Genomic DNA, 24,416 nt, shown 5'->3' with positions numbered 1-24,416 from the left:
CGGAAATAAAGCTAAGTCTCTATGTTTTCTTGTTGCTAATTCCTGGCTGAGATATTTGAATATTTGGTATTGGCAAAACTCGCTCTTTTAATGCAGTTTCGTTTAAAGTTAAGTAAACTTTGTTTTAGAGACATAAAGAGACTGAAAGCATCATTCTCAATATCGTGACGTCACATGCGTGCCAAGGGGGAGGGTTGTAACCCCCAAACCCCCCTGGCTACGCCACTGAGCCATTCAATGTTTCAGATTGTTTCAACTGACGCCATTTGGTTCAGCGTTGGTTTCAGCCCCAACAAATGTTGCTATTAAAGTGTATTTGAAGTTGTATGAAAGAAAATAACGGAGTCTGATCGATGGGTAATTTCAACCATAACAACAAAAATCTATTCCCCCCCCCCCCGGGATAAGTTAAGTCCGCCGTGGGACTAACATCAGCTGTATAGAAGCATATCAAACCATTTGATGCGGAAACATACAATTTCAACAATTCCTCACAAAATTTTTCGGGGGGGGGCCCGGGCCCCCCCCATAAATCCGCGCCTGCTTGGGAAGACAATCGCCCCTCCCCCAAATTGATATTGTCCCCTCCAAAAATATGTTTTAATAGTTAATAGTACAGTATTAGGAGGGTACAACGTTTTAGGCTTAATATTGTTGTAATTTATGTTGAATGACGTTTTCCCCCCCAACAGTTGCTTTTTCCATCTAAAATTTTATTTTTATCCACGTCACAGCAATAGCCCCTTAGCTTTGGCCCAATAGGCCCACAATGATTCGGAATACAGCAATACTTCTACAAAAATAAAAGCTCTAGCCTTTAAGTTACCAAAAGTAAGCTACTATTCATATTGCACCATGCGATTTTCCGATTGTAGAATCCAATATGAAAAAATATGTCAAATACGCCGACCGTGAACTTGCAGCAACAAATCCTTTACAAACTCGCACCACTTTACCTGAGTCTTATGCGAAAACAGTTTCTATAATCCATTAAGCAATGTCAGAGCCACATTCAGCGAGAAATACGACGCAGCCTCCAACTAATTTACAAAAATGTTTCTGTTTTAGAACCCGAGCAAGACCCGAAAAGCTCAGTGCAGAATAACAACTGTGTACAAAAGCTAGCCTGTAAGTGGCCTATTAAATGACCAAAACTATTAAAAGCACTGTTAAAGTCAACGATCCTTGTTTAGGCGCTATGTTTAGGCTGATGCTGGAGTTTAATCATTTTTTTAACAACTTTTGCGAAGAACGACTAAGCCTTGAATTGGATCATTTGTTGTAGTTGTTTACACAATCACCCAAGCATTCGGAACCGCTCTTTGCATGAGCGACTATCTTAGCTCTATTTACTTTTGAGGCGTGGTAGCCTGTGTCCAAAAAGTGGTGGAATCAAAAGCTGCTATCGTTATGGCACCAGAGTAGGGAACCTATCAATTCATGCGTTGGCAACTCAAATATGAAATACAAAACACGTTTGGAGTCAAACTTTTAAATAAGCCGTTTTTTTCTTCCACCCCATGATTGGTGACATTAGGGTTAATAAGTATGGGACCCAAAACCGCTCGAAAATACATGAGATCAAGAACCTAATGTTTCGATCATTTTCTCTCTGTTGAAAAGCAACGTCAATCAACGTTGCTGTTCTTCGAATTTCCAAGATTATGGTAGCACTCTTGTGACAAAAGAATGCTTTACTCGGTTCACCTAGGTGGCAAAGCATAGGCTACATTAGTGGCTCAAAATCTATACAAGCATGCAAAACTTTCAACATTAAGGTTTTCTCAAGTAGGCCTTCGATTAACCAAAACCTATATATTTTTCTCGGAGATTATGTTCGCATTGTTATATCAATAAATAACCAGCAACCCAACGTGGGTTTGTGGCTGGCAAACTGCGATGTGGCCACCTTAAAAATGAATAACATTCTTCTGACCTGCTGTGAGTGTTTTAGACTAAAATGCACTTAAAAAAAAACTTGTATTTCTGACAAAGCAGGAAGTTCAAACCAGCACGTTTGCGTAAAGGGGACGCAAAATACGTAAGAATGACGCAAAAGCAGAAGTTCACAGAAAGTTAAGACTTCTGCATTATATCCAACAAAACAAACAACATTTTTTGTCGTCGTAAGATTACGTGTTGAAATGAAACAACGAAACTAAACGGGAGGTTTCGTTTTTCATGACAAAATTTGCAAAGCAGCAAGAGTAAACACTTTAGGTAGAACCTAGTCCGTAAATCACACCCCTTCTTGGGTTTACTTCATATCATAAAACGTTGAATCAATATTAGTGTGATTTCGGAAGAAAACGTAACATCACTGAGGCAGATAGAATGGGCAATTACTTCTACATTCAAAATAGCGCACGGAAATATCTACGAATGGTTTGGGTTAAAAAATACTAGTACGAGAGGCTGAATGAGCCTTTGTCTCCACACAGGTAATTTAATACATGATCCAGGTTTCTAGTGAGCATACGTCAGATCGTGAAACAATTTTGTAGCCTGCGGGGATTATCGCTTCTTACGCTAACGTTTCATCAAGCGCACTTGGCGAACTTCTTCAGTAGGCGTAGCTTTGTACAAGGATGTCTCAGCCAGTGGATAAGTCATTTTTATATCGATTCAACAGCTGAAGGAGTTGAATAAATGTAAAGGAGATTGGCTTGCTGGGTGGGGTACGAAATATTTTACATTTTCCAAGGTAGGGGAGTTAGTCGAAAAAAAGTGCTGTTGAGAATTTTTGGTTCTATTACACAGCTTTAGTTTTTATAATGCCACAGACCACGTGATGTGATTCTCCCATAAGGCCAGCCCATCAACCACAGGAAAGCAACAGTGCCAAATAGGTTACATGCTTTTTTTCGTTTTATGAATTATATCATTTATACAAAACGATTGATACATCGAATCGTTTGAATAATGGACACAAAATCTTGATCAAGGTGCATCGCTGCGAGACCAAGTGACGTCGTCGATGACGTGATCCTTTGTACGAGGTCATTTTTAAACATGATTTTCAGATTGATATGACGCTTTTAAAGCTTTCTTCGAGATGTTTGCTTCAAATGAATTTGCTTCAATAAAACCTCCAGGTGTTTATTGCAAACTTCCCTTCTTTTTGTCATTGGGGTGGATTGTTTCTACATGATGTGGTTCATTGAAGAAGTCGATCATATCAGATTGATGAAACGTTCGAATAAAAACAGGTTTAGCACTTAAAAAATTGTGCAGTCTGGTATATGCTCACCGAAAAATGAAACATGTACTGAAACAATGGTACGTGGTTCAGGTTACTGCATTTGAGGCAGGCCGTTGAAAAGTAAAAGCCACACGTCATAAAACGTTGCATTGACATAAAATCGACGCTAATGGATTGTCTAAAGGCAATGTACTACTAACTGCACTGTGTGGATATGCAAGGCAAAACATGATTTGGTAACAAAAATCTCATCAGTATTATCCAGACAGCAAATCACTGGTTCAACGTCTGCAGACGTTGAATCAATTTAAAAATGACAGATTTTGCTGTCTGGGTAGAAGTGTTTTCCAGATACAAATGTACGCCTTTCGTTGTACTGCAACGTCACAAGAAAACAAAAATAAAACGCAGAAAAGGCGCAAAAACAAAGCAAAATAACAGAAATCAGCAACGACACTGTCACTGCATGCCACAATGAACTTTAAAACACCGGAAAAAAAACAAAAAAAAACAGAGTATCCACAAAAAAACTTACAAATGTACCACTGCTTGAAACGCTACTGGGTTTTCACCTAAAACAATGAAAGGAGATGTTAGATTGACGCAATTATGACGCCACGCTTAAAAATTGCGTCGTTGACGAGTAATTGTCCCATGACACAACTGGCAGACTTGATCGAATTAAGAAAAAAAAAAAGATTGCAGTACGAAGTAAGTAGCCTATAGTACGTAGATACAAAGGTAACAAAAGAGCAAAGATTGCAAGGGGATTGAGCATAATTTGATGGAAAATAAGCAAATGCAGTTTTAAAAGAAACGCAACTGCTCAGGTGTTTGGCCTGAGTTGCTTTCGGAATGGAAAAACGTGAGTTTTTCAAATGCGACTTTTGCACTGGATTGACGCAAAAACGACGTGAAAGCCCGTTTTAAACTGGGCAAAACCAAACCCAACAACCGTGAAGCATGGCAAAGGACCGTAATAACTGGCAAATCCCCGTTGGCGAGGTGCAAACGGTGCTTCTCACCTACGCAAAATGAAATTAACGGGTGATGATCAAAGCCACTTTAACTTTTTACGAATTATAATTGCCGATTGAGCAGTTCATTTACATCGATGTTCGTTGAAAAACAGTCAAGATTCTCATCGTATTCCATTCCCGAGCTCATCTCTGCCGGCTGCTGGAAGTTGTTGACATTTTGATTCATCTCCGACCTGGCAAAGAAACAATGAAACAAATCACTTGGACGCTTTCGACAAGTGGCATCGATGAAACTTTAAAATGGTTCAGATCTTCTTGAAAGGACGTCACGATTAGAACTGGGCAGTCCTTTAGACCAGGGCCTCCCAAACTATGGGTGGCGACCCCTAAAGCAGTCGTAAATCGTAACTTCAGGGTCGCCCAACAGATTAAAAGTGGTCCCACAAAGGGGTCGCATGAAAAATAATTTTCTGAACTAGGGTCACACAATAACAAAGTTTGAGAGGCCATGCAATAGACAATTTTGCATTGCTCCCAGACAGCAAAATACATCATTTTTAACTTGATTTAACCTTGAAATCAATGTCGGCAGACGTTGAATCAATGTAAAAATGACGGGTTTTGCTGTCTGGGTTGTGCCCAAATTATAAGCAAGACGACAATCATTTTAAAACTAGTAAAACGACGTCGGTAGAAGTTAAATTATCGTAAAAAGCACTGATTGGCAGGCTGAAACCACAGCCTCAGACAGCAAAATCTGTCATTTTTACATTGATTTAACGTTTGCAGACGTTGAATCAATGTAAAAATGACAGATTTTGCTGTATGGAGGGTATCACTTACACGTCATATTGCAAGTTGCTGTGATGGGACACGGAAGTGGGGCTGTGTATGGAGAGCTGTTGGTCGTAGCTACTTGCTGGTGTGTTTGGTGCACTGTGGTCGCCCATCAGAGCAAAGGTTGGAGGCCTGTCGGCAAAGACAAGATTGATTTTAAATCTATTCCCAGCAAACAAAGATTTTTTTAATTGATTCAACGTCTGCAAACGTTGAATCGACGTAAAAAAGATCTACTTTGCTGGCAGAGTTGTTCCTAGATTAGTAATATATCTAGTCCTCAATGTTAATCAACCTAGAGTTCATTTCACAATGTAAATTCTCAATCAATTGCATAACCTAGAGTTGTTGTAGCAATGCCAGCGAATAAATAACCGTGTTGTACTTATCTATTCGCGAATACCTGATTTTGCATAATACAGATGAACGTTTTTTTTTTACTCTCGCTTGCACAAAATAGGCGACTTACCAAAGATAAACACCAACTAACTTGGAATAAGAATGTAGAGATTAAATTAGCTTTCAGGTGGAAAATTCAAACATAGTTGAGAAATGTTGGCCAGCAACTGTACCAAAAACCCGTAGTAACTACGATTTTTTTCGGTTAGATTTTGATATTCTCATCATGTTTGCGTTAATTTAACGTTAAAACAAAGGATGTTATTACAAATGATCAAGCAAAAATTCTCCCTAATTGAAGTCAAGCACCAAAAAATTTCATCTCACCCTGGTGCTGGTATGTTGATGGTCTGACGTATCTCTGTTCGTACATAGCCGTCACCTTGAGCTGAAAGAGGAAAGGTTTGCTTTTAGGGACGATATGGGTTAAATAAAACATCCCAAAAAATTAATCTAACGAGGCATAACGGCGACTCAGACCCTCGACCTCAGAAGCTCAAACAATGATTTACAGTAAGGCACAACGAAGGAACATTTCTTTCGGAACACCAAAAACATTGAATTGACTTTGGTTCAAAATGTGAATAAATATTATGGTCAGAAATAATTGTGTTGAAGAATTGAAATAAAATTCAAAGTTTGGATTAAAATTTACTAACGTACAACGTAAGACAGTGTCTTTTTTAAATCGCAACCCAACCGGTGCAATGTCGGAAAACGTTGAAACGATGTAAAAACTCGACTTTTGCTTGCTAGAGAAAGTTGATGAAATGAAAACATACGTGAGCCGCTAATTGGCTTGCTGTAGTATTGACCGAAAACTTCGTTCTTTGTTTGTGAGGTGTCGTCGATTTTGCAAATGTACATGAGCTCGTTCAAGTCCTTGATGCGGTCAGCTAATGAACGGATCCCATAATCGCGCAAGGTCTGCGGCTGTAGATTCCAGACCTTTGGTATGCCTGGAAAACATAACACTGGTCATTTAGTTATTCCACACATAGTAATACATTTAAATAATTGCGCACAAGAAAATCCTACATTCTGGCTTATTGCGTATAAAATCTCAAGGGATGCAAGTAATCGAATCATCCAGTGAAAAAAGCTTGCAACCATAAGCGTCGATTTTTTCTTAGAAAAGAGGAATTCTGGGTGGGCGAGAGTTTTCAAACAGATTTCATTGAATGTGTTTTGTATATGTTTGCAAATTCGTAATGGTTCAGTCTTCAAAATTAGCATATTTTTACTTCAGCAAAAACGTTGCCGAGGCCAAAAGTTGAAAATTGCCTCGGCAATTGCTGTGAACACTTAGTAGGAAAAGATTGTACTAAAACATGTAAAACGAGAAGCGAAAAATATACTAGAGTAGTCTATCATGAACGCATTGTTTGATTTGTCGTGATGTAATAATACCAAAAGTAGTGATAAACCGAGCAACGCGATACGCACGCTGATACGGTGAGTGTGCTACTATTCGGTGAGTCCGATTCGGTGAGTTCCTAACCTCTAACCCTTAACCCTAAAACGGCAATGATAATTAGGCTACGGTACCCAATAATTTAAAAAAAAGATTGAAAAAATCCCCCGTTAAGGGATCGGACTCATCGAATCGGACTCACCGAAACGGGCCATTCTGTGATACGGTAATTCACGTTAAAAAACTCACCGGGAGGGGGAAAGTGTTAATTTTGGGTTGATTCAACGTTCGAGTCAGCACAAATCGATTTAATTTTCCCGGCGGGTTATATTGCGTAACAATGCCCAATAAGAAATTTACGTTTGTTTTACATTAATTCGACATTTACCGACGTCGAATTATCATAAAATAACGTTAATTGCTCAACCAGGTACAGGTAACACATCATGAGCTCCCTGCGAGAAGATTGCCTCGATTTACGTTAGCTTATAAGCCAACATAATTTCGGCACAATTGGGACACTGCGAGCAACACAAAGTCTGTTTGATGAACTAGTCAGAATCGGTATCATCAGATGCTGTATCAGCTGGACGAGATAACGGAAAGCGAGGCGCAACAAGGAGTACTGTAGAGTGTAGATGCTTACAATAATTTGACGTCTACTGGAGTTAAATCAATGCAAATAGGGTGATATTTCTATAAAAGATTCTCCCAGCTGGGCACGTGTCTAAGCGCCGGCGAAGTAACCGAAATAAAACATCCAGCAATAGTAAGATTGAATCAACATCCTAGTCTGGTGTAGTCTAAGAAAATTAGTATTTTTCTTGTAATCTTGTGGTCCTTACAATCACTTCGGCAATTGCCGACGGTAATTTCGAAGAGTGTGGTTAGTCTTTCTCACAAAGACTGCGTTTAGCGTCGCTGCAGCAATTAAGCTTTAATAGGTTGGATGTTCTCTTTCTTGCGCCTTGCGATCTTATGAGCGCTGCTAAACTATACAAACTTCTTTTATGTTTTCCTTTGCAACCTAAAAAGCGCGTGGCTCGTGACCTGTTATCTTTAAAGTGGCGCCTTCGGATTTGCCGCATTTTGATTTGTAAAAGCGATTGTTTCAGTACCTCTTTAGTTTGTATTGGTTATTTTATTGTCATGTTCATTATGATGTCATATTCACATCCCCTTACGCTGACCGGCAACTGAAGTTTGATTGTGACGTAAAGAAAGTGAGACCATTTGGAGAAAAGATCAAACGTGGCTTTATTGCCAGCTGTGACAGTTGCCGTAACAACAACAGTGCAGTGAGTACCCCTTTTTTTCCACGCAGCGTTGTTGCGGAATTGCTTTGTTCTGTCGGATACTTAGGTGATGTCATATTCACATCCCCTTACGCTGACCGAGAACTGAAGTTTGATTGTGACGTAAAGAAAGTGAGACCATTCGGAGAAAACATCAAACGTGGCTTTCTCTCACCAGGAATTGCCAGCTGTGGCAGTTGCCGTGAGTACCCCTTTTTTTCCACGCAGCGTTGTTGCGGAATTGCTTTGTTCTGTCGGATACTTAGCGAGAGACATAGCGTAAAACAAGAAGTTGCGCTGCAGTTGGTTGGATAATCCAGCGTTTAAGAAAAACGGAAATAATTGTAACGAACACTTCATAAGTGTCATGAAAACAGGGTGGGCGAAACATACTTTGCCCACCCTGCCCACCCTATTTCGACGCCTATGCTTGCAACTGATCATGAAATAAACAGAAGATGGTCTGTGCAAGCTCAGGTGGCAAAAACGCAACCGGTTCATTCCAGTTTCAAACCAACCTTCACTGAATCCGAGTTCACGGATCAACGACATAAGTTGCAACGGAATTGGTTGGGACATGAGTAAGATGAATAACAAGACGTCACAATGGGCGCAAAATAAAAGACGATTAGTGTGCAGAAATGCGGTCATTCACCTGCTTCTGACTCAGCAACCCACGCTATGGTCAAGCCAGCAATCTCCGAGTCTGAATAACGGAGTAGAAATGTCGCCAGAGACTTGGACAGCAACTTATCTTGTGACTCAGCTTTTCCAATAAAACCGATAATCGCCCTGTGGAGGAACATGATTTGCATATTAACGCCAAAGATTGTTAGTGGTAAAGCTTGATAAGAGTTGCATTTCGCCAAAACGTTTTTTGCATTGAAAGTAAGCAAATGTTGACCAAGTAAAGGTGGTACGCGTGCGGCTTTCAGCGAAAAGCTTTACTTGTGTTTACCGTTAAAACAAATTAAACCATTGTTGTCAAACGGAATTTGACATGTCAATAAAAATCTAATCATACTGCACTATAAATTAACTAATCTTCGATTTGTGGTTGACAGTAGTGAATTTGATTACCAGTTGTTCAACAAGCACATCAACAATCACAGCAAAATATCCGCCCAAAATTTCCATGTAACGGTAAACAATGACGCACTTCTGACGTCACCACATTTGCTGAAACTTCTTCAAAAAGTGACGCAATATTTTCACGCCAAAAAACTTCCGCAGAGATTACTCATTCGAAAGTAGGTTGCAACACAAACAAAACTCACACATCTTAAAGCTCACATTAGCCAGCAACAAAACCTCCCTATTGGCATATACTGTACTGTAGTTTTTCTAGTTGTTGGTAGAAACAGTGAAAACGCACCATAAAAAAACGACACGAAACAAGCAACAAGAAAAACTGCTAAAACATCCATCTCACAAGAACATTAAATATCATGATAGGCTATAAAGAAAGGGGATTAATTGCAGGTAAGCAGAACACTCATGCAGAGCCCAGAAAGTTGAAACTAAACTCATAGCTAAAATAACATGTTTGAAAAAGCTAAACTATTTGCATATTCAGTGCCAAAATATAACAGTCTTGATTTGCACTACAGATTCTTTTATATGTCCAATAATAATGACATATTATTGCACGATAAGAATTCATCACCAGCATTGAATTGTAATAATAGCGTAGGTTGAACGAGAATATCAATAACGTTATTGAATTTTGGTGCAAAAGATGAAAAGAGTAGAGATTTTGAAGCATTTTTTTCTTCAGAAAAACAACGCTGTTCATACAAATTGCACACGTCACATAACCTACCAAAATATATTCAAACACACTGGCAATTAAGGATAACTCCGCCAGAAAATTAGTCCATTTTGACATTTACAGACGTTCAATCAATGCAAAAAAGCATATCGATTGACACTCAAGTTGTCAACCCCTAGTGAGCCCTGGTAAATGATTCTTGCAATCAAGCTAATGACAATAAACCCAGACAGCAATTATAGCTCAAAGAGCTCTATGCAACTCCATCCAGTACAGAGAGAAGCAACCCAGAGCATGCGCCCTTCATGTTAAATAACTGTTCCGGGCGGGCGACTTCGGTTGTCGTATGGAAGGCATCACCTTGCTACAGTTAAATGTGAAAGGCTTCACCAATTCTAAAATCCACAGCACATCGACTGGCTAAGAAGCTTTGTCTAGCAAAAGAAACTTAATTTGAGCACAACTTTACTTCCACTCACCCGTCATTCCAATGTTGTTGAAGGTGCTTGCTTTTGGTCAGTTCCATGACCCCATTGAACCATTGCCAGAATGTAAAGTTACGATTCGTCAGTGGCTCTCTGTTGAACTGTGCCCACGAGATCTGCTTGTCCGAGTTGCTTGGAACATTTTGTTCTGAAGATTTTTTATCGACATTACTGGGGATAGTGGATGGACTAACTTCACAAATTGTAAGTTGAAACAATTGATCAAAGAAATTGAGTAAAAGAGACACTCGATTGTCAAATGGTTTATGTCTTGAGTTCTAGTCCGAGTCAGTTGAGGTTCGATTCAAGGTCGGGTCATATTAAAGATTTTAAGATACGGTATTGGCTAGTGGTTGTGGTTGCCGATAACTGGTTCAGAGAAGATGAGCGGTTATCCTAACTTAATATTAATTGTTTGCAGCATCACAACAAAACGAACAAAACATGTGGTCAAAATAATGAACCACATAGATTTTTCTACTGGGTTTGCCAATAAGAGACTTTGGGTTTTGACAAAGAAGTTTGAATGGTCCTGTGACCCTGTCTCTCATCGTTTTTTGTTGTTGTTGTTATTTTATTGGAGTGAAGTTAAAACCCGAACAATATGCATTTTCTTTCTGATCAGCACACAGTCAAACTTCTCATACTCTTTAACTTAGAATTTGGAATAAGGTTTTAGTCTTACAAATTACTAAAGTTGTTTCATCCGGAATGGAGTAAGTGCAGAACAAAACAACAAGTGTCCAGAAAATCCAGAAAGTATAGAAAATAACAAAAAACGAAGAAACTAATATGCAAATAATGCCTCGCAGTGAACAAATATAAACATCCGATTTGGGAGAAAACACTAGAAACGTCAAAATTGTGCAGCTTCGACGTAGAAAAGATGCGTGGGACAGTGTCTTTATCAGCTCATGCCCAGAAAGCAAAATCTGCATGGATTGAACGTCTGCAGATGTAAAAATGTCGGATTTTGCTGTCTGGGTGGTCTGATACACATTTGACTCGTGCACTGTACACATTGTGGGCAACTCCACACAAGGGAGTATGTCTGCAAGTAGCTGCCATACATGCCCTCCTACGTGTTTCATGTGAAATCGATGTTTGATACTTCACTACGTCAATTGTGTTTTAAAATTCTCGATTCACACTGATGGTTGCAATGCGAGAACGTTGTAAATCAGTCTTTTTTACACTGACTAAACGTTTGTAGACGTTGAATCAATGTAAAGTAGTATACATTTCTTAGGTAAAGCAATTATCACTAATATGGCAAGTCAAAGTTGATAGAAAGTCTAACGTAAAGTCGCAGAAACGGAAGTGAAAATAGGCTTGAAGTTTACGCGATTCTGAACCTTCCTTCAAAGCCTGTTAGTTATACGTCAAATAACGTTGTGAGATGTAAAGACATTTACTCACTGAATACTTTGTAGGCGAGATATTGTTTCGCTTGAGGTGTCAAACCGCGCTGACTGTGGCATTCGTGTTTCCATTTGTAATCCAAGGTTTCTATCAATTTACTCCAAGGAACTTTATCGGGAATTTGAAAAGGAATCCGACCCTGGAGAGACAAAGCGTTTTAATAAGAAACAAATCTACGTTTCAATGCAAAATGATGCTAAATAACGTTAAGATTACTTTACAAAGATGTACGTTGCAATGAGATCGAGCACAAACAAATTTTAATACAAATGGGGTTGAAATACAATTACAGTCCTTCAGATAGGAAAAAATGACGTGATGTCAGAAGACGTTTGATCAACGTAAAAAAGAGGGATTATGCTAGCAGAGGTTTGTGGTAATATTCATCACATTCCATCACGTCCGGGTGACGTCACTATTTTCGTTTTCTAAGCAGCTTGAAAAAGACATATTCGATGTAAACCGACGTTAAATCTATGTAAAAAACGACTGCGCTGTCAGGGAAATTACAGATATTGCACAAGACTAAAAGCGAAAGATTCAAGACATGCAAAGAGCAATATTTGCGTCTGACCAAACATCACACATCGCGACAACTAGTACATACACAAAAAAACTACATTCAGACTTAGACAGGGATATATGTAAATGTTTTTCTTGCACAATTTGTTTGATGAGTAAAATCAAAATCAAAAATATGTGTCTGTAAAATTGTGCAAAACGAATTAACAAGGAAGAAAAAAAACATAGAACGACTCCAGAGTTGGCGACTTCTTTGGCCCGCTGATTGCACGTTGAACACCCCTAAAATCGAATATCTGGCAAAAGCAAGTATATCTTACCCTGCCCAGTTCTCAGTAGAGTTCAGAAAAACAAAATTAAACATTGCAACATGCAACAGAATTACAACTTGCTTATCAACAACTGCAACAACAAATTACTTGGAATGATTGGTGTGGTCTGGCTTTACAGTCTCCATTGGTAACAACAACACTTTAATTACGATAGTTAACGTTTATTAAACGCTAAAAGCGTTAAAAAAAACGATTAAAAGTCGTAATTTCTTTGTCGGAGAGAAGCTTGAATTACCAAACCGCTGTTACCGAGTCATAATACCTTATAAGAAAACGCGTTATCCCACAGTACGGTTCCCCTAGCGTTACAGTCTTGGCTAACATTGACAATCACCACCACTGGAAGTGAAGTGACATAGGGCTGAAAGGTAAGAAAATAAAGTAACTGTACCTGTTCGGCGAAGGCATTATCCCACAGTATGCTTGCAGCTGCGTTTGCTTCTTGATTACCGTGCACGATTACAACGACAGGTAAGGATAAGGTCTAGCAGCGGAAAATGATAGATTATTTTTTTTTCAAACTTGCAACTTTCCGCTATTTCCTAACGGATTTTAAGCAGGAAAATATCAAAACTAACCACGAAACTTTAAACTTTCAGCGTTTCTTTAACAATTTCCAAAGAATTTTTTTAACACTATTTATAAAAATTTAATTTTTCCATCTTCTTCTTTCGTTTGAGACTAGATCAAATTTCAGGGCAGGTGGTGGAGAGCCAGGTGAGTGTAGCTTCGTCCAGCGTTGCTATACCATGCGTTCCATTTGGTGCCTTGTGGATGGGACATTCGAGAACGACATGGTCAGCAGTTTGTTCCTCCGCGCCGCATTCGCAGGCCGATGAGGGAGCCAGACCCCATTTTTCCATGTTTTGCACAGACGGAAAATAAAAAGCCAAGAAAAAGTAGGTTTACAAAACCAACCTAACCTACTTTAAGGAAGCGGATTTAATAAAAGCAGCAGCTATCACATATCATAGGCAATAGGCATAGTACAATTCACATGCCAAATGAAGACGAGAATTAAAGTTAACTTAAAACATAAAACGCTTCTTCTTTAGCGTCTTTTGGATGTTATGGGACACATGGCTGATGCAGCACTTATTAGGGTTCGTATCGTAGCCCAACTTCGGGTCTAACTTATTATTTACCATAATTACTTACAAGGGTGAAACTTGAAATGTCCTACCTTCACTAATAAAAAGGATGATTGCAACACATTTGTCACGAGCACAGACCTAACAAAGTTTAACAAAAAAGGTTTACTCCTAGTGGATAAAAGATTACGTTTTCGATTAAACTTAAAATTGTAAACCTAAAATAAACTTCGATCGACAGATTTGGTTGAGCTTCAGGAATACAATATCAGCTGAACCAGCAGAACTGAAAAGATTTTTCGGCCAAATCTCACCCGAACTTGAAAAACCAGCTCGTTTCCTCCAACGCTGAAGCGAGATTGAAACAAGATGGTAAATTTCTCTTCCGTGACGGACTCTGCACCTCTTTTATCGGATCGCTTGATCCTCTTGAGTGACTGAAAAGAATCGAGCAACATAATGAAAAAGTGAAACACCAATCACAACATGTGGTGAGCCTGATCAAGGAGTTGCACAATCTTTATCATTGCTGTAAATGTATGATACGTGAAATGATGCAGCTTAGCTGCAATAGCCGTTATACTGCAAATATTGATGCAAACAATTTAATGACATTGGAAGAATCTAATAATAATAAAGAGCCGAAAATGTAGATACTAAACTCATTTTCAGCAAACATTTTGAAAACTATACTGTCTTCATCTTCAGTACTATTGAATGGCTCGCTATTTTTTGACTGTATTGACCAGTCGTTTAAACCATTTTGCTACCATTTGAAGAATTTCGTTAACAATCGTCGTCTTATGATTTCCAATCTCTTCAGCGTGATTTGAATGATAGAACACTGTACTGATGACAGAGACACTGATTATAACCCACTTAGTGCTGGGGAGTGCAATGACATGAAATTGAGATGAGGCTAGATGAAGATTTAACTCGTCTTACCATATTCCTAAAGTTAACACTGAGAATGCCAGACTGGGGGTGGTATTCCATGACACTTTCAGGATTTAAGATTTCTCCACTCATTTCAGTGATGCTGCAACAAAAATGAGTGTATTTTACGTTTGTTTGCGCACGCACGTAGCGAAATATCCATGCATGTAAATATGTACGAACTTACGCATATCGTCAGAAGTTGTGAGAGCTGTTATTCAAATATAATTGACAAACGAAAACAAGTTTAACGACTTCGATTTAAGCTGACTTGTTAAATTCTGTAAGTCTTGATAAACGAACGTTAATACCGACATGCAAAGTTACAAACATACTTATATCAAAAGGTAATAATCGTCAGCGGTCTTGCACTAAAACGTAGTTGTATTGATAATCACAATTCACAATACCAATAAAACACACATATCAGCGAAAAGGAATCAACTGCTGACACGTGGCTACAAACCTCCTGCCAGAATCATTCTTCAGCAAGGCTTTTGCTTGGTTTTCGCTAATAATGCTGGCTTTGACTGTGGGTGGGTTCATGTGAACGTTCAATTTTCCGCCAACTAACAACCGTATGGTGGCGCCAAATCTTGTTTGTGTTTTTAAAACTTGCGGGGGCTGTTTTTCGATGATGAATGTGCTATAGTGAGGAAACATATAAAGTAAAAAAGATGTGAATTATTGCCACGCAATGTAAAGATATGGCAAGAGACGATACTAAAACTTGACAGGCAAAAATAAATGTTTCCAAGATAGAGTTAACAATCTTTCGCAAAATTTCTTCGAGCTGCTGTTATATTTTTGCAAATTTCTACTTGATGTGTGCTAAGGCTGAAACTAAAAATTCATGTAAAAATCGCCAAATTTTAGACACTAATCTTGGCATTTTAACAAAAAACAACTTGAAATTAAACCGAAGCAACTTACTTTGTGACTAGAGTTGAAAGAAGAGAGGTAATAGTGGCGTTGAGATCGGGAAGAATATCGTGGCCCGAGTTATCGATGGGGAGCTGCTGACGCTGAAGCTCAACCCTTTTTATTTGCTGCCTGTTCTGCCAGATTATCTCAGCTAACTGCTCACACCTGTGTCGGGAAAACAAGTTGAAACTGGATACAACTGGAAACTGGATATACTTTGTTCAAGGTTTGGATACGAAAGCATAACCAGCATGATTCCTAATAAATATTAGGTCAACAATTTCATGAATCAAAAATGTTGCAGTTTTATCAATTTAACGACATTGGACGTAAGACTGAACAATGAACATTGCTAGCTTACTACTTAGCTCACCATAATCAATATGTAATGGCTTACCACTGCTGTAGTTGATCGAGGTTATTTTCGTGTTGCACGCCGTTGTAGGCAAGCGCCTGTGAGCGCTTCCACTTTAACAGTTCCTCGTCTAAAATCTGACTTTGCAATTGACTGAGTTCAGCAAATGTAGCTTCATGCTTTTGTGAGAGAGCCTGAAAAAAAAAAGAAATAAAATTTCGCTAAAAAAGTGAAAACGAGTTTGAAGCAACCTGAAGAACGAGTGAAGATGTTACTGCTATGGCAAAATCGAATGTCACTTGACGTGCAATATTAAAAGATTAGATTGTTGTGCCAATGACTACACATAGGCGAATGCTTGTCCTAGCCCAAGAAGGCTCAGTTGCTGAAGGTGGGTGTAATCCACGTGAACGACCAAAGAAGAGGTGTCATGCGGAGCGATCTTCGAAAGGGGGACCTTTGGGGCAGTCAAGGTGCAAAATAGGAGTGCCTGGAAAGTTAGGTCAGATCGAAGTTTGCTGACGGCCAATCCTCGCAATCCGGGAAACGAAGGAAGGAAACCCGTGAACTAACTAACTAACAATCCGCTGATCCATCGTTTACTGTCGATCAATAACTTCACCAATTTTGTTGATTGAACATTTTTCTAGGTATGTTGCACAAAAGTTTGTCTGCACAAATTTGCTTACGTTTTCTTACGAACATAATTTTAGGTGGAAATGACAATATAAATTTATGGAGCAAAAGCTCTATAATTCAGTTTTAAAACGTAAAAAAGACATCTTCGTCATTTCAAGTGTTTGTTCAAAAACCGGTATACCAGCCACATGGACGCTACAGTACTTTACAGCGAAACAAGTAAAAGTTGTTAGTTTTAACTTTTATGTGATTTTAACGTAGCTGACGTTTAAACAATGTAAAAACGGTAACTTTCACTCGTTAAGAAAATGTACATCAAACAAAGCGTCATGAGATGGCACAGTTGACTTCCGCTTGAAGCAGAAGTTTCAATTCGTTCATTTGACGAAAAAATATAAAATAGAGCTTTAGAATGAAATGAAGATGTTATGGAGCTAAGAAATCTAATGCGTTTGTTTGGAAATTTAAATGACTGGTGGAGAACAAAAAAGACTCAAAGAAACAATATTGATTCTACGTGTGGCAGCAATCAATCAGAAACTTTTTACGCGATCGTGTGTGGTCCTGGTCTACAGTATTGCTGACCGAGCTTTATTAGTCATTGGACGTTAACATAGAAAAAAGAGAGGCACCAATGGTATTTTTAGAAAGGCAATACTGATGTGTTAAACTAACAACAGTAACGTTAGTTTAACAAAAAATTGTGTGTATAAACGTCAATTGTTTAATATCAAATAAAGATTAAAGAAAAGCGAAATATTTGATTCTGAAATCCAAAGAAAAATCAACCAATTTCAGTTGATTCGACTTCCCTTAGTGCTGTCTCAACGACTTGAATTTATAGCTTATTACTGCCATGAGTTTTAAAGCAATCCAAAGAGAAGTTGTTAATTTTATAACGTTTCAACGTTGCTAAATGTCATATTTCTCACCACTCTCAGTTGCTGCAACTTCTGTGCTTCTGCGCGAAGAACCTTGTCCACCTTTTGCTGGTCCCTGGTCAGTTGGGGCTCCAGCTGGATACGAGTGGCATCGTTGGTGCTCAGCTGTTGAATTTGCTGAAGATTGGCTAAAAGAAAAGTCGAAACAAAACCTAAGACAAATCTCTTCGATATTTTTGATCGTTTGTTTTCAAACCGTTGAATCTGTTTCTTCATAAAAGACAACAAGTGAGTGCTCATGCAGTGCATTCAGTGTGAGACCGCATCGCTTTGTAACATGTACCATGTTTTTAAGTACCAAATTTAAATTATGAGAACTGCAATTTGCAAATGTACTTCAACTCTGCAAATTCAAAACCTAAATTCTACTCTCACTGTGCACTTGATGAACATTCAGAGAAAGTGTCGAAGACAAAACGAGTAATGTTGCGCAATGTGCAAGGAACCCAACGCCCGTCAATTCGATTCGGACACCGATGAGCTGTCATTGCGCCACGCCAAGAAGCACTCAGGCCTCGAAATTCGTTTAATTGTTGACGGCGGACAAACGTGTCCGGTCTGAGCAGCTATCTCGGCGGACAAATTAAGTCTCACGGCGGACACACAAGTTTTAGCGTCAATCGTTGTGCTTAATCACTTTATCTTGTAAATTCTTCGCCATTTGAAAGTTATAGCTACGGTTTAGAAGGCTTTTGAAATTTCAGTGAAGTCACTGACTCTGAAAAGCTTTCATCAGAACAACGACTTGCTCTTGAAGAGTCAAAGCGCCGCGTAACTGCTTAATATACGCTGCATAACTGATTTACTTCCACCGAAAGAGGTCGTGTGGCTTCTTGCGTCACAATGCTCTGGGCACGAGTCAGAGAACTTCTACACTAACGCTACTATTTTCTTCTGTGCAAAGTTTCACTAGGCTTTTTTCTTTAGGTTTATTTTTGCGTGTCATGTGAGCGAAAGTGAATTTTCTATGGGCCTTTTCTTTCTTACTGAAATACCAAAACTACACAAATTTTGCGGCATCTTGCTGTAATAGCCTACTCGTATGATCTAATTTTGTAACAAACCTTGTCTTATCAATATTACTCGGAGATGAAAGCCAGACATTGTGACGTAAGACTTGTACTAAGTTGCGCGTAATTAGTGTAAAAGTAGCGGTACTCCCATCGATTCTTAGAGAACAATTCACCTTTGTTAAGCTGATTCAATGTCACCAATGGTTGAAGCAACGTAAAAATCGAAAGTTTTCCCGCTTGAATGGAAGCTAAGAGATACAGTATTCACATTTTCTAGATGCGCGCTAGAATGCGAGGAAATTATATATTCGCAACAATTGTTCGTGCTATGCAATGACGATTTGTATCGCTATTTTTCGGCGGACAAATATGACCGATCTAGATGGTACTTCCCGCGGACATCACATGCTGTGACGGCGGACATGACCGCCGTGTCCGCCGTGAATTTCGAGGCCTGAGCACTGATACTATTTGAAAACTATTGAACTTAAGAGTGCATAAACAAGCCTAGTTCGAGAACATCGTGAACCTGGGGTGGTAAAAGGATAGAACCTCAGCCTTAGAAGCTTAAACGAAGAAAAATCCTTGAAAGATGAAATGGTAAATTACTATTAGTGGTCTTTCTAGTTGTCAGATAAAGATCCGCTGCTAACCATACTTTCGAGAAAGAAGTGTAGGGTCCCGTGAGTAAGCAGTGAGCTGGTGCGCAACTACACATGAATTATGTTGACTCAATGCAATGTTAATTGATTTCTTAGGTGGACACTTACTTTGAATTTTAATGCTCTCTTGATAATTGATAACAAAATACTCCTGGTTCGATTGGAGCTTCCTGAGGTCCGCTTCGCTGCTCTTGGTCATCCCAGCCAACCTCTGCAGCTCCCGATTGATGAGAATAATCTTCTGCGAGTGTTGGTTGTTGTGGACAGGCACGCCGCCGTCTACCATCTATATGGTCGAGTAGTTAAAATCCAATCACTTTACATTGGTCGGACGTTGAATTACGAAAAATCAGTGATTAGAAAGTGCAACTAAACGCATTTTTAAAGACGAGAAAAGTTAAAAAAAATGTTCCCGATAGTTTTAATTCATGAGTATTTGGTGGGATCGACTCATTATTACTCTTGAACGGGGGCAAGACCCAGATTTTTATAATGCTAATAAAATCATCTATTTACGCTCAATCCAAATAATTGTTCTATGACGGAATACAGTGAAAGACTTTTTTGCACCAACTACAAATCCATTGATTAAAATTAATAAGTATCGGTAAAACGTGCTGCATCATTTTGCTCACAGAATTGGCATGTTGGACTAGACGAGTCTCGATCGATAGGATTTTCTTCACTGTTCGTACAAGTTCTAAAGGTTGTGGCCCATACACGTTCTGGAATGACATGATAACCAGTCAATTTCATTCATTATTTGACGAAAGTCATCACTGGCATTTACCAACAAAGCTCAAACAGTTTAGTTTTCTCAACTGGAAACCAGTAGCTGGGACATAAAAAAAAAAAAAAAACTTGAACAAATACTGAAAAAAATCACACTTATCCACTCCCAGCTACACTTTCTGTATTATAACGTTTTTATTTTTTGAAAAGATATCTTTAAATAAGGCCGATTTGCCCATTACTGTAAAAGGAGAACCCGGTTCTCAGAATCCAACATGATAGTTCTCAGAAATAAGGAGATTCTTTCGGATGAGAAGCAAATTCACACAAAAAAGTTGCTAGAATTGCTTAATCTCACGTGGTTCGTGAAAACTTGTCAAGCACAGGTTGACGTGCAGAGTAGCTTACCTTGAAATGTGACGCAATTTCACTGAAATGGAGCCGTTGTAAAAAATCTTTTCCTTCAGTTAATTGCTCGCATTGCTTTTGTATCTCTCCCAGAAACAAGTCAAGTATGTACTTAGCGTGTGGCTCGTCGTTAGAAGTGTTGTCTGGGTCTAGTTGATCCCTAAAAACAAAACAAAAGATATTTTACAGCTTAACCTTAGATTGCATACACGGAAAAATTTACACCAATGCATGGCATGAGTACTTGAGTAACACTGTTCGGGACGTTTTGACCTAAGTTATGCATGCTAGGATTACGACGTGTCAGATTACAATATCAAAATCAAAAGAAATTTTACAGCTAAAAACACACAACAGCAGATTCTAGATATCACATATTATTTCACACATCCCTACCATGATTGCCGTTCGATGATATCGGCAAAATAATGGCGAAACTCAATCGGAAAGTTAGGTCCGTAAAGGTTTTGAATCTGACGGAGCGAATCGCCTTCAAGTTCACGAACTTTCGCCCACAGTGACATTCTCTGTGGTGAGCCACTTGACGATGAAGCGTGGAGTTGATCTGAAAAACAAAACAACAGTGAACCAACATCTCTTTTTTCCTTTCTCTGGTAGATATACGTCTTAACAGGATTAACAGATTGATGTCTTCTGTCCAGTTTGAGATATTTAACGTTAAACGGACATGATCGGTAGAAATGTTATATTTGGCATTTTTCAATATTTATTTTTATTTAAGGTAAAAGTAGTCCCATACTTGATTCAAGTGTTGGGTATGAGAAGATGATGTTCTTATAGTACTAAGCCTTCGGCACAAAGGAGAGTAGGGTGGCCAGTTCCTTTCTCTCGGCCGCCTTTCCTGCAACAATTATGCCCTCCCAACTTATTACACCCTAGGTAGAGGTGAGCGGTGTTTTTAACCGGAATGGCCCGTTTCGGTGAGTCCGATCCCTTAAGGGGGTATTTTTTCATTTTTTTTTCTTAATTATCGGGTACCGCAGCCTAATTATCATTGCCGTTTTAGGGTTAGGGGTTTGGGGTTAGGGTTAGGTGTTAGAGGTTAGGAACTCACCGAATCGGACTCACCGAATAGTAGCAGACCCGTTTTTAACAACGAGCTGAAGCCGGGAGTCGAACCAGGTTTGCATAGTTGGAAAGCCAATGCCTTATCCGTTGCGCCATCCCACCGTATTTTTATTTATCCCTGGCAATTCTCGATGCAGAACTTGCAGCACTTTCAAGTGAGAGCAAAAGATCAAGCAATGTTCGTGCTCCTTTGAGCAAATTGGTCTACAAATGCCTTAGTCAAGTGTGGTCAAGTGTGCCAATACATACTATGTCGGCGAGTTCCAAACCAGTTAGAGTCTTTTGATACCAACATACCAAACGGTGAAGGCCTGCGACCAGAGAGGTGTTAACAAGGCCCAATCGGCCGAAACAGGTGTTCGCTGTCTACCGTAGTGCCAACATAAACGTAGAAGCGTATTCAATGTTTATCCTTAAAAGAAATTCAGAATTTGCGATACTAACCAATGGCGGAGTCTTGCAGTTCTTGCTTTACATTTACATTTCCGTAGTAATGGCCCACTTGGCCGGCAGACATTTGATTATGATACTGTAACATTACTACATGTAGCACTAATTAATTTGAAAATGCAAGGTCACTAAAACAAGTCAATACAGCTCAACATGAGCCTCAGGTATAAACGTAAAGCTAGAGCTGTTTTGTTAATAACTCAATAAATATAAAGTAAACTACCACAAAGTGTTCAAGGTGATAATTTGCATTTATCCTGGTGTTTCGTCAATCAGACACGACTGACTAGCCATTACCAGATCTAATATCCTGAAGAAGTGTCTGATTGACGAAAAGTCGGAAAGACGAAGCTTATTAATTACAACACCTTGTGATAGTTAAGTTTAACTTACACCAAAAGAACGTATATGTATATCATGTTATTGAACTAAATGCCTGGTGAACAGTCTTATTCAATTTTTAAGTTAATAACTGTTGAAATGAGCAACAAAGAATCTCATGATATCCACGTTTGAACAAGCCTAAAAATAATCAGTTTCCATCTTGAAAAGAACTGCTTGCTGCGATATGCCTTACGATTAACATTACAATATGAGCTGTAAGTGTAAGGCCAGACTTAGCACCGCAGTTCGACATCTTAGAGTAAAATACGTTGTGAGATGGATGTTAGTGGTAAATTAAAGCTAAAAACAGCCAAAAAAAGTTTGAAACAACAACGGCCAAAAAAGAGATAGCCTATCCAACTTTTTGTGTAATCATCGACCTCCCTCAATATCTTCAAAAGAAAACCTTGAGTGAAAAATTTACACGACTGCTTCTAAACATGTAAGGTGAAGTTTAGTGCTTACAATTACATTTTAGTTCTTTTTTTAAGTCATTGCTTTCACGGACAACCACAGACCGCAAGGGATCCGCGGATCCCAGGTTGGGAACAATTGAACCAAATTGTACTTAATGCAACGTATACAAACCAAACGTTACAACAGCAAAGAAGGAAAACAAACAATCCAACAGGTCATATGAGGTGCTCTACTGTTGATTGTTGAAGCAACAAATATATACACAAGAACTGTAAGATAAATTGTTCGCTCATTCACCGATCAAAGCTAAATGCACAGTTGCACACTCGTTCAGTTCATGCACAGATTGCGCTTGTGAGTACATATATTCACATGGCAGTACTTCGGAACGAAGACAGCAGTTTAAGAGAAGATTACGCTTATGGTTACAAACAAAACCTCCAAAAGGCACCCAAAGTTACCACCACATAACGCACTAAGACATCGAAAAATACAAAGAATCAAACAGCTTGAAAGTGTATTAGAGTTGCTGGCCACAATTGAAATATGAACACAGTACGATTTACGGATAATGGTTCAGTATTAGTATGGATTGCAATTTAACGCACACGAGTCTTCAAACTCAACACAGTTTGTAACGACGGAGGGTGGCAGATAAAAATTGCTACCTCTTTCATTGATTATGTACAGAATAAACACAAAAATTTAGTTTTTAAGTTCATTTAAATCTAAACGATATCAAATTAGACATGGTAGCTTTCAAGATAATTTTATGCTCATCTAAACCTGCTGCGGAGTCCTAAATACATAATTTACAACTATTACCATCAGACTTGCTTTTCTAGGCAAAAGTCTATCCATCTGGTAGAGAATCTTTTAAAAAAGGTTACACTTTGCGCGATAGAAATGTGTATTTGCTGTTGACATAACCTCCTTGACATGTTTCTATGAAAAGCAATTTGCAAGCTGCTGCAGTGCTGCATACCACAAGGTATGCTATGCGGTCTTGTCTCGAGTCTAGACATCACAATTCAGTTTCACACGTCTTCGGCAAAGCGACGAATTACTGCGGCCACTTCAATGCGTTTTCTCTCCATCGCCTACACTACTCACAAGATACTTTGTTAATCATTGATTTGAGTCTATTTTCCCAGAAAAACTCAGTGATCGGTAACTAGTATGCTAAAGGAGTACAAATCATAAAAAATACTGTACCAGTTTATTCAATCAAAATGAAATCTAAATTCTAAGTTATTTAAAAAAAAAAACTGAACGAAGCAACGAAATCTGGTGCACTTAACTACGAAGCTATCTGCAAACTAAACCGAACACGCCAAACCCGTATACAGGCAGAGACAAATAGAATTCAGCAGTATAACATTTACTGAAATCGGGCTGTAAAGATAACATCATGTCGTGGTTATGTCATGATATCCTTTCTTGTGTTTTAACCGGTATGCAGCGTGACATAGTATGACTGCACAGACGCAGGTCAGAAACGTAGACTACTAATCGCAACAATTCTAGCTATCAGTTTTACTCAGCACAATATTCCCACAAACTGAATGCAGGTTTCGTGATTACAAGTTTCAAAAGCCCTCGTAAATCCTTTTTTCTTTCCAAGTTGAGCTGCACCACCAAAGTAAAATAATTGAAATTTGGGTAAAGCATGATGATACGTTTTCCTATTCGGTGAGTCCGATTCGGTTAGTCCGA

General features: G+C 38.8%; 1 protein-coding gene across 3 annotated transcripts; it reads right to left on the bottom strand.

Moving 5' to 3' along the window:
* Nucleotides 1-1,961: 1,961 nt before the first annotated feature.
* On the bottom strand, nucleotides 1,962-22,029 carry LOC145766957 (signal transducer and activator of transcription 5B-like). 3 transcript variants are annotated; one of them, XM_082578678.1, is made up of 20 exons: nucleotides 21,894-22,029; nucleotides 20,757-20,925; nucleotides 20,361-20,520; nucleotides 19,856-19,945; nucleotides 19,329-19,506; nucleotides 17,537-17,673; nucleotides 16,008-16,159; nucleotides 15,620-15,775; nucleotides 15,153-15,332; nucleotides 14,696-14,789; nucleotides 14,065-14,187; nucleotides 13,051-13,143; nucleotides 11,803-11,944; nucleotides 10,378-10,531; nucleotides 8,783-8,919; nucleotides 6,201-6,377; nucleotides 5,746-5,806; nucleotides 5,026-5,151; nucleotides 4,313-4,415; nucleotides 1,962-3,774 (listed from the first exon to the last, which is right to left on the bottom strand). In XM_082578678.1, exons 1-20 carry the CDS (start codon nucleotides 21,985-21,987, stop codon nucleotides 3,760-3,762), a joined length of 2,541 nt encoding a protein of 846 aa, XP_082434804.1. In that variant the 5' UTR covers nucleotides 21,988-22,029; the 3' UTR covers nucleotides 1,962-3,759. The 3 variants fall into 3 exon arrangements, with proteins under 3 accessions (XP_082434804.1, XP_082434802.1, XP_082434803.1); XM_082578676.1 differs by having other exon boundaries at nucleotides 1,962-4,415; XM_082578677.1 differs by lacking the exon at nucleotides 13,051-13,143 and adding an exon at nucleotides 12,922-13,020 and having other exon boundaries at nucleotides 1,962-4,415.
* Nucleotides 22,030-24,416: the final 2,387 nt, after the last annotated feature.

Source organism: Aplidium turbinatum, chromosome 3, assembly GCF_918807975.1.
Source record: "Aplidium turbinatum chromosome 3, kaAplTurb1.1, whole genome shotgun sequence".
NCBI lineage: Eukaryota > Metazoa > Chordata > Ascidiacea > Aplousobranchia > Polyclinidae > Aplidium > Aplidium turbinatum.
This window is presented reverse-complemented; position numbering and strand designations above follow the sequence as displayed.

Excerpts from the sequence above, each read along its gene's own strand:
- LOC145766957 (XM_082578677.1), bottom strand. The coding sequence starts at position 21,987 with ATGTTACAGTATCATAATCAAATGTCTGCCGGCCAAGTGGGCCATTAC. Across the intron at positions 20,521-20,756 it reads ATCATCGAACGGCAATCATG|GGATCAACTAGACCCAGACA; the intron begins GTAGGGATGTGT and ends TTTTGTTTTTAG. Across the intron at positions 4,416-5,025 it reads AGCAACTTGCAATATGACGT|GTCGGAGATGAATCAAAATG; the intron begins GTAAGTGATACC and ends TTTCTTTGCCAG.